This window comes from Primulina huaijiensis, chromosome 16 (assembly GCF_012295235.1).
Source record: "Primulina huaijiensis isolate GDHJ02 chromosome 16, ASM1229523v2, whole genome shotgun sequence".
Lineage (NCBI taxonomy): Eukaryota > Viridiplantae > Streptophyta > Magnoliopsida > Lamiales > Gesneriaceae > Primulina > Primulina huaijiensis.
Window position 1 is genome coordinate 17936498 of NC_133321.1, and position 14710 is coordinate 17951207.

The 14710-nt window shown below is 37.2% G+C and overlaps 2 protein-coding genes and 1 pseudogene across 5 annotated transcripts; 2 read left to right on the forward strand and 1 right to left on the reverse strand.

The window, feature by feature from the left end:
* The first annotated feature begins 647 nt into the window (after nucleotides 1-647).
* Nucleotides 648-5793, forward strand: LOC140960688 (E3 ubiquitin-protein ligase RHF2A-like). Of its 4 annotated transcripts, none has more exons than XM_073418932.1 (9): nucleotides 648-849; nucleotides 1280-1420; nucleotides 1523-1569; nucleotides 1954-2016; nucleotides 4190-4298; nucleotides 4386-4771; nucleotides 4894-5001; nucleotides 5113-5477; nucleotides 5578-5793. In XM_073418932.1, exons 2-8 carry the CDS (start codon nucleotides 1289-1291, stop codon nucleotides 5408-5410), a joined length of 1143 nt encoding a protein of 380 aa, XP_073275033.1. In that variant the 5' UTR covers nucleotides 648-849; nucleotides 1280-1288; the 3' UTR covers nucleotides 5411-5477; nucleotides 5578-5793. The 4 variants fall into 4 exon arrangements, with proteins under 4 accessions (XP_073275033.1, XP_073275032.1, XP_073275035.1 ...); XM_073418931.1 differs by having other exon boundaries at nucleotides 5113-5464; XM_073418934.1 differs by having other exon boundaries at nucleotides 4897-5001; nucleotides 5113-5464.
* Nucleotides 5794-6884: 1091 nt separating this feature from the next.
* On the forward strand, nucleotides 6885-9799 carry LOC140960687 (fasciclin-like arabinogalactan protein 17; annotated as a pseudogene).
* Nucleotides 9800-10319: 520 nt separating this feature from the next.
* LOC140960685 (calcium-dependent protein kinase 26-like) lies at nucleotides 10320-14436 on the reverse strand. Its single transcript, XM_073418929.1, has 7 exons — nucleotides 12879-14436; nucleotides 12251-12394; nucleotides 12000-12152; nucleotides 11749-11864; nucleotides 11375-11542; nucleotides 11042-11266; nucleotides 10320-10647 (listed from the first exon to the last, which is right to left on the reverse strand). Exons 1-7 carry the CDS (start codon nucleotides 13837-13839, stop codon nucleotides 10525-10527), a joined length of 1890 nt encoding a protein of 629 aa, XP_073275030.1. The 5' UTR covers nucleotides 13840-14436; the 3' UTR covers nucleotides 10320-10524.
* Between the last annotated feature and the right edge of the window lie 274 nt (nucleotides 14437-14710).

Genomic DNA, 14710 nt, shown 5'->3' on the forward strand with positions numbered 1-14710 from the left:
TTAATCACTTGATTTCATATTTATGTTAAAAATTAAAATATTTAATGCTCTTGAGAATTTGAAATTTACTCATTAAAATCTGCATATTCGAACACACCCTTAAATTTTAAGGAATTGTGTATGTTGATTTTTGTAGAGCTTGATTAATTTTACACAAAATTAGGATTCATGAAATTAGAAGTTGTGAAGAAGGCAAGGTTTGCCAGTGACATGGCGGAGGTCGTCGTGGCTGAGAAAAGTCAGGCGATCAGTTTCTCGACGAAATAATGATCAAAATATAACGAGCTAGGACATAACAAATTATTGAAAGCGGCTAATGTATTTCAACGAACATAATTAGATTGATAAACAAAAAAAAAAGTATGTCTCTTGTGAGACGGTCTCACGAATCTTTATATGCGAGACGGGTCATTAGGGATATTCACAATAAAAAGTAATACTCTTAAGATAAAAAGTAATATTTTTGCATGGATGACCTAAATAAGATATTCGTCTCACAAAATACGATACGCGAGACCGTCTCACGTAAGTTTTTGTGAAAAAAATGAGACGGTTGGAGACGGGTGATTATATAAATAAATATAAAATGCTGAAAAAATTATAGTAATAAAACAAAATTAGAAATAATAAATAATAAATAAATAACCATAGAAGGAACGTGACGTGACAACCACAACCATTCTGCATTTCCATGAATTAATCCCGTCCCTCTCCAGCAAACTTGCGAGGTTCTCTTGAATGGGACCTTCGCCTCGATTATACTTGTCATTACATGGAAATTCACCGCTCATTCTGTAGAATTTGACGGTGTTTTCCTATTTTCTGGAAGATTTCTCTTCTTCCGCGGAGGTAATTTTTTTTTCACCGTTTCATTCACAAGTTATCAGTTTTTGTATGAATTTTTTGGTATCTATAATAGGTAATCGCCTTAAAGAACTTCTTCAATGCAGGTTTTTGGATTACGAATGGTTTATTGATTGTGTTTTCATGAACTGCGTGTTTATTGATTGAAATAAATGTTAGCGGTGGCTGATGTTATGAAATGACAATTTGGTTGGCTTGTTAAGTCACTAAATCCGGTTAATATGATTAGTTTCGAGAACTATTGTGCTGTTTATTTTGTGATTTTTAGTTTCATATTTTTATCTCATAATTTATGTATCTGATTTGATATATTTTTTAATTAGTATTTTACCATGCGATATATCAAATGATTTGGTCATTTTGCGAGATAGGATTTACTGTACATTGTTCTTTGTTGCTGTGCGTGTGTTCAAAGGTTCTGGAAATGGATGAGGTCAAAGAGGCAGAGAGTCGCATAGCATCAGCTGCGGCTTTTGTGGAAGGGGGGATTCAGGAGGCTTGTGATGATGCTTGTAGCATATGCCTTGAGGTCTTTTGTGATAGTGATCCTTCTACGGTGAAGTCCCAATACGTTGTTTCTGTTGCACATTTGAATCTGTATATCTATTTTGTATGAGTGGATTCTATCCATGAAATAAGTCTTAATTGCTCCATGTAGGTAACGAGCTGCAAGCATGATTTCCACCTTCAATGCATTCTTGAATGGTATGCAATTGATATTTCCTTTTCAATGATTTTTGTGTGACCTCTACATAATTTACCCTTTGTTTCTAGATAACTTTTCAATGCTCTTGAAATGACCTGACACAATTCAATTTTATGCTTTATATTCTATTTATACTCTTGGTTTATGTCCTTGTGGGCTTTTAATTGGCTTAGATACTATTGAAATGCTAATTAAGCTCAGTGCTCTTACCAAGTTATCTGTGTGGGTGTGAATGAGTATCTATCTGTTAATATCTTGTTGTACTGTTTGAAATTTTGTGCCATGCAACCATCCATATCTACGAGAGTTAAGGCCATTATAGTCGGTGTTTGAGGGAAAAAGGTGGTGGAAAAGAAACTTATGCCTTTCAATGGATAAACCAGGTGTCAAAGAAGCTCCAGCTGTCCAATGTGCTGGCAAACCATCAGTCTGAAGGATCCTGTCAGGTTCATCTCTGATAATCTTTTTATGTGCTCTTCGTTCTTGTTATTTTATAAGATATTGATTGAAAGGCTTAACTCCTTGCTTATCGAATCCACTAACATATAGATATTTCTCAATACCAAAGTGGAGTACGCATGTTACTTACCTATTTGTACGGCGATACAAAGAAACTTGCTGATAACACATGTATAACATATGAAAAATATTCAAAATTTTGAATTATGGTTATCCCAATAATTTCGGCGAATCTGGAGATGTCTCAATACACCCCCTCAGATAGTGGGCAGATGAACACCGATCTTTACTCGAAGATCTTGTAGGGGAGCAGAACATAATGGGGTGTCAACACATCTGCTAATTGATTAGTGGTAGAAACATGGGATACACGTAGTTCACCAACTTGAACTTTGGTGTGAACAAAGTGGTGGTCGATAACAATGCGTATCACGCACAAATGAAAAATCAGGTTGGCACAAAGGTATCTCGTTCTCCACATTGTCTCAGCCAATAGAGGGCTGATGGAATTGGTATGGCAAGTTCAAGGAGGAAAGATTTAATCTAAATTACTGCAGCAGCTATGGCAGCAACAACATGATATTCTGCTTCGTCGAGTATCAATGCTCGAGCTATAGTTTCATTTCTTGGAGGACCAAAAGATGGCATTATTGCAAAGAAAAACTACATGAGAACTTGCGATCCAGATTGCTTGCTCAAACGGCATCTAAATGAGCATGAAGATGGGATGGAGAATCTTTTGAAGGAAAAGACCATGACGTCATGTTCCTACTATATATTGTTGGAGATGTGTCGCTGCCCAAGGAGTCGAGGTTAGACAATGCATAAGTAGGTTTATTTTGCTATCGAAGAAAGTGATGTCAGGTAGTGTAAGAGACCATTGTTATAGGCCCCTAACAATTTATCTATATTATGTGTTGAATACTAAAACAATACCATCACGTAACTTCGGAAAGACCCTCTTACAGCCCACAAGTTTCTGATCAGCTAAGCGAGGTACAAGATTCATGTACCTTTATGAAACGGGTCATCAAATCTTCCAATCACAGCTTGACGTCAACGAGGGTCCTTAAGAGTTTGGGAGACGCAGATGGGTGTAGTGATTGATTGGTTTGATAGAGGTAGTGGCAAGTGTTATAAGTTTTTTGGAGGTAAGGTTGAGGAATGTAAAAACTCAGTGGAAAAGTTATTATTTGAGCAAAATCGAGAAGTCGGGGAGGCAAAACATACTTAAGGAGCCCACACCAAGCATGTGAGGATGAATCGGTCCAGAGTATATACTTGTATGTAAAACATCGTTTGACATTGCCCTTGAATACCACAAAGCTGAAATATACCCAAATAAGATTTGAGAGGTCGACAGGTCTAGTGAGAGCTAGCATTTTGTGAGCTTAAGTATGTTGGCTGGGGTAAGTGTTATGGGCATTGAAGGATCACAGTGGTGAGAATTGGCTCTATAAGTAGGATTTGTGGAAGAGGTGGGATTCTTGATTGTTAGACAAGCAGAGGCGAGCATCAGTGCAAAGAGATTCCCATGAAGTTCATAAACGAGGGTTTCTCGAGCTTTGAACGGCAGAAGCATGTAAAGGTATTCGTCACCAAGTCCATGAAACGAGAATGTCATCATGACATGTTTAATGATTTGCACGTACTTTGTAATAGTTTTCTCATCCTTCTTTGGATGGTCCAAGATTATTTTAAGAGACGTTATTACTGCCACTGAAGGGATTTGCATATGTGTCAAAGAGAGTGGTCCAACTGGATTGTGCCACAATGGGGTTGGAAATGAAAAGAATAATGGCAGGTGTTAGAAAGATGATGATGGCATTAAGAATAGGCCAATCTTTGCAAAAGAAAAGACAACATTCAAAATTCAGAGTTGTGCCTTTGCTTTGGTAAAGGTTGGAGATGGACAGGGATGAGTGTCAAATGTGGTAGGATTTGTAGCCAAAGAGTGTGTGAAACTATATGCGCTAAGTGAAATAGTTGGCGTTAGTTAGGTTTAGTGGGGTTTGGGCAGATGTACGATCCATAACAAATATTAAAAAATTTGGGTTCTGGTTATCTTAATAAATTTGGCAAATCTGGAGATGTCTCAACATATTGACCTTTTTGCTTCTTATTTTTGGTAACGGGGTTATTTTTAAAATATTGTGGCAGTCAAGAATTGCTGGATGCTGTGGAGCAAGAGAGAAATATAAGGTTATTGCCATCAAGGAATACAACAATATTTCGCCATCCTACTCTTGGGGATTTTGAATTGCAGCATGTCGGTTGACAATCTTCAATCTCTTCCAGTAGTTTGATCAGTATTTTACTTTCTGCTGGGGTTTCATTTCTTCTCTTACCGATGCAGTTGCCCATGGGAGTGAATGATCTGGAACTTGAAGACCGTATTATTCAACATTTGGCAGCTGCTGCTGCAATGGGGAGGACTCAGCGCATTGATCGAAGGGAGGACTACAGAAATCTTTCTTCTGTTCATGCTCGTCCACAATTTAGGGTTATCTCTACTCATCCCAATGCATCATCCACTGGCAATGTTTCAGCTTCCCGAGCTCCTGGTGGATCAGAAACTGAGCCAGCTGCGTCAGTGCTAACCAATACTTCAGTTCCTCTTACAGTTGTAGGAAATGAAGGCCACGAATATGTGTCTTCTTCTGTTCAAAGCAATCTGATTTCATCTTCGTCATCAGGCCATGTTACCCCAACTACCCACACTGGAATATCTAGCGATCAAAGGTAATATGCCTCCAGACTTCGAAAAATAGAATTTTTAACGATGAACAATATTGGATTGCTGATTCTGAATGATCTTCTACATATTATGCTTTCTTGTGACTTTCTATATTGCATGTTTGTAGAAGCTTTATGAGTCCATCTTCTTTGCCAACTCAAGACAGAGCAGGGCCTTCAGAATTCCAGTCTTTCTCAGAGTCCTGGAAATCTAGACTTAATGCAATTTCAATGAAGTATGAGTTGTGCTTAAAAAACAGTTTATCCTTGAAAGAAATCAACTTCATTTTTGGTTATTGACTGCCCTTTGAATTCTGAACTGTTTGCTTATGCTAATTTTGTCAAAGATACAAGGATTCCATTTCAAAAAATACAAGAGGATGGAAGGAGAAGCTGTTTTCAAAAGGTTCTCGAATTGCAGATATCGGCTCTGAAGTCAGGAGAGAACCGAACCCTGGAATTGCTACCGTAACACGCTTGATGGAACACCTTGAGACAAGAAATAACAATAGAGCTAGTTGTGCCTTGCTATCAAACGACCCCAGGAATCCTTCAGTCTTCCAACGAAGCAGCCCTGATAATAGAAATGCACCCAACAATGGCGATACTTCTGCTGCTATTGCCACTAGTTCAACGTCAATTTGAGTATGTTTGATTGTTCAGGAAGATGCATCCTTTCTCAGCATTTCATATTTGACGGTAAATTTATGAGGTGTTTCCATTTACCATTTCTCCAGTTTCGAAATATTTTTTTATTATCAGTGTTATATGATTAATTTATTTGACGAGGAACTGATTTCATGTTATGACAGACGGCCCTCATCTGCACCAAATATGTCACGATTGTTGGTATTTCAAGTTGAGGAAGCCTAGACCGGGGTATGGCTGTCATTTGATTCCAAACTATGAGGGGGGAGAAATAACTTTTAATGGAAGAATTTTGGTATCACTCTACTTTGTGAAATCATCGGTATAATGCCTGTAAATTCGGCACTGATATTTTCAGAAAGAATTTGTTGAGACATCATTTTTATGGATGCTTTTATTATATGAATATGATATCAAGTTACACTTACATCTACACCCCCATGATATTTTCCTTTAATTACAGTTCAACCCCATGGTAGAATTAATATATATGATTGGAGAAGTCTAGAGTAAGATGTTTAAGCAAGTGCCCGAAAATCCATTAAACTCCAATATTGCCCCAAATTTGGTACCGACACTTACGGACCGTACACATTATAGAAAGAGGAAAAGACAAAAATATTGATGTGTGATAACTACGTTTGAAAAAAATATCCAACATCTTTTTTTCACTGTTCAACTCAAAAAAATTGCAATTAGATAGCATAATATTCCTATCATTACGTTAAAAGTAAATTATGTCTTTCTTACTAATCATCCATACTAATGGAAAAACATGAGAAAAAGTTCCATAGACAGATTTAACACAAGAATTACAATTTTTTTATTATTATAAATAATATTTTAGGTTATAGTTAATCGTAACGTACGGTCGTACATATTTAATTATTGTTTGTTTGACTAGTTAATTAATTATAAAAATATGCGTTGCCTTCATGACTCGATTTAAATACACGAGGAGGATAGACAAAACAGATCTTCCGGTAGGAGAGGTGTTCTTTGCTGAATTATGAGTTTAAATTAACTTATGAATTATGTGATTAACCAAACAGTTCCCACACGCTCCCAACGCGCTGTTGCAGGGACGTGGACTTTCATGGTTGGCGTAGAAACCATGCCACTTATCATTGTCCGAAAATGACAGCTGCTCTTCCAGCTCTTTACCATTGCAGTTTTTGCAGCGATACTGGTTTATGTATGATGATACACTTAAATTACATTCAAATTTACTTTTTTAAAAATGTCTTTAAAGAGGTGGTTGAGATGATATGATACAGCCAACATTGAGAGGTCATTTTTTTTTATTATGTATCTTAATTTGAGTTTGTCACGTAATATTTGGACAATTCTAACACAACATATAAATAAAATATTATGTCTATTAAAATAAATTCACAAGACAAATCATACTGATATTAAAGTGCTTTCCATGATAATTAAGACATAACATTTCACTCACACTGAAATTAATTGTTTATTTCCCAACGACTTTAATGTTGTACCAAACACATCCCACCTCACCACCACCCAAAGTTAAGTCCTTCACATTCACCAAGAGGAAAGGGGAAAAAGAGAGGAGTAAACTTCAATTCCATTCACTTGTTCCTGGATTGAGAATCCAGATTTCTTCCATCTCCAGTCATGGATTCCCAGATCTATGGGGTCCTTAATCAACTTTTCCTAGCCATTTTCACTTTCCTCACCGTCATTGCTTCTGCATTGCCGGGAAATTTGCCGGCAAAAACCTCCGTAGTCTCGAATTCTACAGCCCAGATCAACTCCAACTCAGTTCTTGTGGCCCTTTTGGATTCTCGCTACACTGAGCTCTCAGAGCTGGTGGAGAAGGCGATGTTGCTTCAGACTCTTGAAGAAGCTGTATCAAAGAATAATATTACCATCTTTGCTCCAAGAAACGAGGCTCTAGAGCGTGATTTGGACCCCGATTTCAAGCGTTTTTTGCTCGAGCCTGGGAATCTGAAATCCCTTCAGAATTTGATTCTTTTCCATATGATTCCGAGTCGGGTTGAGTCCAGACATTGGCCGGAGAAGGCTAAAAAACCTACTGTTCATACGAGTCTTTGCCGCGATGTAGGTGATGGAGAAAAATGGGATGAAGCTCGTGAGCATGGCGAAGGTTATCAAAGAAGACGATCTAATTCGGCCCGATGGTGTAATTCATGGCATTGAAAAACTGTTGATTCCTAAATCCGTTCAACAAGACTACAATAACCGACGGAGTTTGAGGGCGACCTCCGCCGTGCTGCCTGAGGGTGCACCCGAAGTTGACCCAAGAACACATAGATTGGAGAAACCCGCGCCGCCGGTTCCTGTCGGTGCGTCGCCGGTTCTGCCCATTTACGACGCCTTAGCCCCCGGTCCATCACTTGCACCGGCACCTGCTCCGGGACCCGGCGGGCCACACCACCACTTCGACGGAGAATCTCAGGTGAAGGATTTTATCCAGACTCTCCTGCATTACGGTGGATACAACGAAATGGCTGATATTTTAGTGAATCTCACCTCATTAGCTTCTGAGATGGGAAGATTGGTGTCCGAAGGCTACGTACTTACAGTTTTGGCACCAAATGATGAAGCCATGGCCAAACTGACCACCGATCAGCTAAGCGAACCCGGGGCCCCGGAGCAAATCATGTATTATCATCTGATTCCTGAATATCAAACCGAGGAAAGCATGTACAATGCTGTGAGGAGATTTGGGAAGGTCAAATATGATACTTTGCGGCTGCCGCTTAAGGTGGCGGCTGAGGAAGCTGATGGGTCGGTGAAATTCGGGCAAGGAGAAGGATCCGCATATCTGTTCGACCCGGATATATACACAGATGGGAGGATTTCGGTTCAGGGTATTGATGGGGTTTTGTTTCCGTCGGAGGAAACTAAGGTTGTCTCTAGAGTTGGTTCTGTCGCTAAGGTTGTTTCTAAACCGAGGAGAGGTACTTTCTTCTTCCCATATTAATTTTCTTCTGTGATTAATTTAATTACTGCAATTGAGTGAAATTGTCTTTCAGTTAACGCGCTTTGTCTGTGTACGCCGGAATTTGCAATAATATCTAAAATCTTGCCGGAAATGTGATGCCGAGAGTATTAGGGCAGGTGCGGACGGAGAAAAAGATCGAAAATTTTACTTTGAATGTTTTGAAATTAACAGTTTAGCTTCCAATAAACAAATGATTTTTCCGGCGTCACGGCTATACAATTCATTGGCAATTCTAAATCTTTTGCTATAATATTTGGTGCCACATTTTAATGCTGAAATTCTACAATGTTCACTCACTAGTTTAGGTAAAAGGTTAGCGTTAGACTCTACCTCGACTCACTTGCCAACTTTGTCGTCTGCACCTGCACTTGAATTAGGTACCAGAAAGTTTTGTTCCTATTGCTAACAAACAGGCACAAGTTCACTAGCCCTACTTGGTTGACTGGTGATAACCTAATGTTATTTTTTGGTTCAACTTCTATAAACAATCACCACCCGCAGATAAGAAATTTTGACAAAGAAGTGTGTGTATCATCAGTGTATGGCACACGTTGTGTAGACGTTACATCAAGTTACTACTCAACGTGCCCTAACGATTGCTGTATATTTTGGTGAGTCGAGAAATTATATTCATGTTAAGAGTTCAGGTAGAGTGGAAGTCACATAGTAGGCAGGCTGTTATTATCAAATTTCATTTTCACTTTGATAAGTTCACATTGCATTTTCGATCTAGTCGAGGTGAAAGCAATGTTCGATCTATTTATAAGCTTCGCATTAAGAATTCTTGCGAGTTCGGGCATATACAATAGGGACTGATTGCTCGCATTAGGACGATCACGAATCTTGTCAACGTGACAAGGGCATTGTGGTAGGAAAGATGGATCTATGTCATGAGGATTGATGATTCTCAAGTATCGATCAATATATTTACGCCGAAATTGTTTCGATTTCACCATGTTATGTGGGTTTTTTTTTGGCTATCTGCAATATGTATTAAAAGAATGTACATTGGATTTGAGTAACATTTCAATTTTACTTTGATATCTTTGCAGGGAAGTTGATGGAAATTGCATGTACAATGCTTGGGGCTTTTGGACGGGACTCTCATCTTTCAAGCTGTCTATAAATTTTGTCAAAACTGTGGGAAGGTTTTTAGGATGAACATATTGTGCATGATGACAAAAAAAAATAAAGTGGGGGAATTGAGTTCCTTTGAATCGAAATAATAATCCCACCAAAAAAAATTATTCTTTTAATTTTCATATTATTAATCGTAAATGAATAGTGTAATTACCTATCCTATTTTTTAAATTTGTATTTTATGTTTGTTCCGCCGGCAGTGGTTGTACCTACAAATAAAATAAATCCTTTAAACGGCAATTTTTAATTTACGTTGTTATCATAATTAATTACGGATTGAAAAGTATTTGGTAGGTGAGTAGTGATAAATGATTTTTTAATTTTATTAAAAATATATTTTTAAGAAATCTGTATAATATCTTTTTTTCTTTTTTCCCCAAATATTTAGTTCTTTTGCTATGTGTCAAAAGTTCTTTAATCCAATGTATTCTTTCACTCAAAGCAAGTTGTTGACTTACGTAATTATATCAGCTTTCAAATTTATACCAAATTATAATTATTTTATTACTAATAAACGTGTGAATTATTTTGAACTGCGAACCAAATTGAGTATTTGTTTGGTATCTGCAGAAGTATTAATTATTAATTAATGATATAAATAAGGTTGCCGGCTAACTGTTATTTTCACCACTTTTATGAATTAAAATGGAACCTTCATTTTAATAAATATATAAAACATACTTTATAATCCACTTGGGGAGTTTCAAGCGTTATTATAACATGCGAATTTAAAAAAATTTCAAGAATTGGTAGCAAATAGAAAGGCTAGAATTCATGAAAAGATATGAAACATTTTACAAAATGAAGCCATAACTAATTTCTTGCCCGACGTTTGGAATACTATTAATGAACGTATATTGTACATGGCAAAACAGCTTACAAACGAGAACAAGCAAAATATCAGCAATTTTAAGCTAAAAATTGTCTAAGGAAGCATCAACTGATGATTAAACCTGGCAATATCTCCACATTCATGTCAACAAACTGGTGTTACTTCCTGAAAGCAGACATTGAAATTACTCTGGAACCTCTTCTTACCGAAATCTGCATTTCCCTTCTGCATCATTGCTACAAACTCGTTATAATCTATACGTCCGTCCTGCAATAAAATCGTTACAGCAGGTTATTTTACCTGTCTTGAATCCTAGATAGGCAATGTTTCGCAGAACAATGTACCCTTCCAAGAATATCACTTCAATTTTGGCTTTGTAATTTTTTTTCTAATTGACGAACAAGGTTCGATGGCAAAAGTTGAAGGCAAGAAATGGCCTCAACTTGGTTTTGGATTTCAGTTTCCAAATCATATTTAACGTGACTACCACAGTACATTCCTTGGAAACTCGAAATGACTGAATCTTGTATGCTTTTATGATTAAATAGAATTGGACAACAAGGTGTCATGATTAACGAAATGGCGATGATCGTAAAAAAATCGTGTTTGAAAGAGTTTACAATTAAATTTATCGAAGCCGGATGACAATGGTTTTACTTACATTGTTTTGATCAGCTTCTCCAATGATTTCTTCCAGGTGAATATCGGCTATACCAAACTCTTCACAAGCTTTTTGAAGCTCGTCTTGAGTAATATAGCCGCTCCCATCTTTGTCAAAGTAGGAAAATGCAGTGAAGAGATGGTCTTCTTTCTCGATCTTGTTCAGATGCAATGTTGCTGCTATGAACTCTCCATAGTCGATACTGCCACTTTTATCCACATCAGCCTGCAATATTACCACGTAAAAAACAAGATGTTTGCCACTGTATGCCCAAATTTCATATCTTAAATTTTTACTCAGGGTCTGATGGTCCTAGAATAAAAGAATACTCACAGCATTCATCAATTCGTATATTTCTGACTCGTTCAGATTTGCTCCGAATCTTTTTAAACCATGCTTGAGTTCTTCAAATGTGATATGACCACTGTTATCTGTGTCTATCATTTTGAACATTTCTTTGAGGCCCGCAATTTCTTCTTCAGAGAGACTTTCTGCAATGACCTTCAGGCAAAAAATTTTATCACAAGATCAGCATGTACTAGTAACAATAAACGCATGATTAAGTATTATATACCAAGTAATGAAAGAATAGAGTGACCATGAGATACATGTATATTTATGAAATTGAGTTTACTCTCTCTGCTATTTCAACCAAAATCGCATGTAATTCAGTTCCTTGCAGCTACTTTAACAAATAAATACCATACCCTTAAAGCCATTTTCTTAAACTTGTCCATTGCCGAGAACTGCATCAACCGAGTTAAAACTGCAGAATCAAGAGGCTTATCAGGAGCTACTCCATCAATCTGCACCCAAGGATGACCTGCAGGAAAATAAAAACAATCTTAAAACAAATGGAACATCTATAATTGTACAAATAAAGTTAGCAAGCACTCACAAGAATTTTCAATATTGTATATTTACTCGTAATAAGATTAAATTGCTAGAGTTAACTTACAAAGTACTTGATGGGCAGTTATCCGGCTTCTTGGATCCCTTATAAGCATTTTCTTCACAAGGTCTTTCGCACTCTCAGATATCATAGGCCAAGGATCTGACGTGAAGTCAATATCACCATGTAAAACCTCTTCGAATATCTCCTGTTCACTTTCTGTCCAGAATGAACGTGTGAAGAATGATAAATCTTGAGTTCATGAAAAATGGCAGTTTAACTAAAGTGAATAATTGATAAGAACTTTTATAACTTACCACCCCAAAATGGAGGCACACCACAGAGAAGAATATAAACTATAACGCCGGCACTCCAAACATCTGTTTCTGGTCCATATCGCTTACAAAGCACTTCTGGAGCGACATAATAAGGGCTCCCAACAACGTCGGTGAAAACTTCCCCTATATTGATGAAGCGACCAAAAACATTATATATATGCCCGATTTGGATAATGAAAAGGTCACCTAATAGCATAGGAAATTGATCTGTTTTAAACTTGATTTCCCTAAAAACTTAAAAAATCTTATCCAAGTAGCAAGATTTTTTTTCCAGAAACAGCAAGTGGACTTTGTAACGGTAATGCACACAAAAAAACTTCATGAAAATTCCTCTTGATCCAAAACGATATTTATTAGTCAAATCAAGACCTTGGTCTAAAGACTTCTTATGATTCTGGTTTTATCCAACAATTAAAAGTGATGTGCTCACCATTTACTCAGTAACCAAGTGACACGGTCCACTAATTTATTACATATCCAATGGTTCTATACACTAGAAGGAGTAAACAATTATAAAATGGTCAAAAAATAAAGATAGAAAAAGAAAAATACATTAGAGGCATTTTGCATATGCTCTATCAAGACAATGATGGTTGAATATATATACCTGGCTTAAAGAACACAGACAATCCAAAATCTATTGTCTTTAAAGGTGAATCTTCCTCTTTGTCAACAAAGAGAAAATTCTCGGGCTTGAGGTCCCTGTGCATGACCCCTAAAGAATGGCAGGCCTCAATTACACTAACTATAGTCCTAGTAAGATCAGCAGCCTTTTTCTCCGAATAATGCCCCCGTTTAACGATTCTATCAAAAAGCTCACCCCCTTGACACAACTCCATGACAACATGGACTGCAACAGCATCCTCAAAAGCCCCCTTGATTGAAATGACATTAGGTGACCCAGACAAGTGATGCATTATCTCAATTTCTCTTCTCACGTCTTCCACATCTTCCTCAGAAAGCAATTTTCTCTTTGCAATAGATTTACAAGCATATTCTTTTCCGCTACTTTTCTCCACGCAGAGAAAAGTTGTTCCGAACTGCCCTTGCCCAAGTTTATGGCCCAAATTATAGTACTCCTTCAGGTGACCTGTTTTGGTTTTTAGCACAGATTCAACCTGAAGTCCTACACTCATCATTCTCTTAACATTGTGCGGTTTCTTGGCTTTGGGGGCATCGACCTGTTTTGTCTTTTCATTCTCCGGCATGCCCACTTGCTCGGGCTCAGGAATTCGAGCAGATTTCCTACCATCGTTCTTGATCGCCTGTTCCCACGTTCCAGCTACCGTAGGTGCCTTTTCCTCTTCGTTCACTACAATCACCGGCTCTTTTTTTGCGGACTGTGATGATTTGATCTCCCCCTCTTTAATCTTCACCATTTCTGGAGGCATATCCTGAACAGGATTAGAACCTTCTATAGCCTTAATTTGGGGCGTATCACCGTCTTTTTCTTTGTTATTATCAGTACCAGAGATCATATCTGGTGATTTAGACGACCACAACAAATGAGACATTGTATAGAAAAACCCATCCTTAGCAATCTTCCCATTCACACAAATGTTTCCCATCGATTGATGATTTATCTTCTTCCCCAATAAATGACACTCAAACTTCAAAGAACCCCCACTAACTTTTTAAGTTCCAACGATGTCTCCATTGTCTCGCAAACCTAATATTGCAACGAAAATCTACTAACCAGTAATCCCAACTCCACTATATTGGTGATAAAATCAAAAAATATATATGACACGTACATGAAACAACCGGCGAGAATCAAGAACAATTAATCAAGACGTTCATAAAATTCGCATGATCGAGAAAAATTGAGACGAGCCCAGAGAATTAATTCCACAAGCATACGAATATGTATATTGAAAAAGACTGACACAAATAATGTTGAACCGATGGAAGAAACGCAATGAAAATGGTAAACGATGAAAGAAAAGGAAGTAGGCGTTGTAATATAAGGAAAGAGAGAATCGTGGTGATTTTATATATATCAACCTTTCACAGTTTGATATGCCAATTCACACACAAACACACATCCACAGTGTTGGTATGGGAGTGGAATTAGGGTTTTGGATTTCTCTCCTTGTTGGTTGAAACGGAAGCAAATGGGAGAGGAAAGGGGAAGATGGAAGGTGGCAGGTTTTTCTGTTGAAGTTTTCAATGTTTTCCAAGTGCATGTAACCGCGTTCTTTAGCTGATATATAAATATATATATTTTTAATTTATATAAATTCACCAAAAATATTTTTTTTGTTAGATTAATTTCAATTATAATTAAATATACTTCTATCAAAATTCCATTTAACTTTTTTGCTTATAAATTTTGCAGGATCGTGAGATATACACTGGAAGTCTGTATATCCATCCCCATCCATGCAAACATCCACAATAAATAAAATTGAAAGGAAATGTTGAAAAGTTTTAGTTGAA

What these genes read in the sequence shown, in the direction of transcription:
- LOC140960688 (XM_073418932.1), top strand. Translation starts at nt 1,289, where the DNA reads ATGGATGAGGTCAAAGAGGCAGAGAGTCGCATAGCATCAGCTGCGGCT. An exon ending in GGGATTTTGAATTGCAGCAT is followed by an intron (nt 4,299 to 4,385) that starts GTCGGTTGACAA and finishes TTACCGATGCAG; the next exon opens with TTGCCCATGGGAGTGAATGA. An exon ending in CTTAATGCAATTTCAATGAA is followed by an intron (nt 5,002 to 5,112) that starts GTATGAGTTGTG and finishes ATTTTGTCAAAG; the next exon opens with ATACAAGGATTCCATTTCAA.
- LOC140960685 (XM_073418929.1), bottom strand. Translation starts at nt 13,839, where the DNA reads ATGGGAAACATTTGTGTGAATGGGAAGATTGCTAAGGATGGGTTTTTC. An exon ending in GTCTGTGTTCTTTAAGCCAG is followed by an intron (nt 12,395 to 12,878) that starts GTATATATATTC and finishes TCATCAATATAG; the next exon opens with GGGAAGTTTTCACCGACGTT. An exon ending in TTAAGAAAATGGCTTTAAGG is followed by an intron (nt 11,543 to 11,748) that starts GTATGGTATTTA and finishes TTTTGCCTGAAG; the next exon opens with GTCATTGCAGAAAGTCTCTC.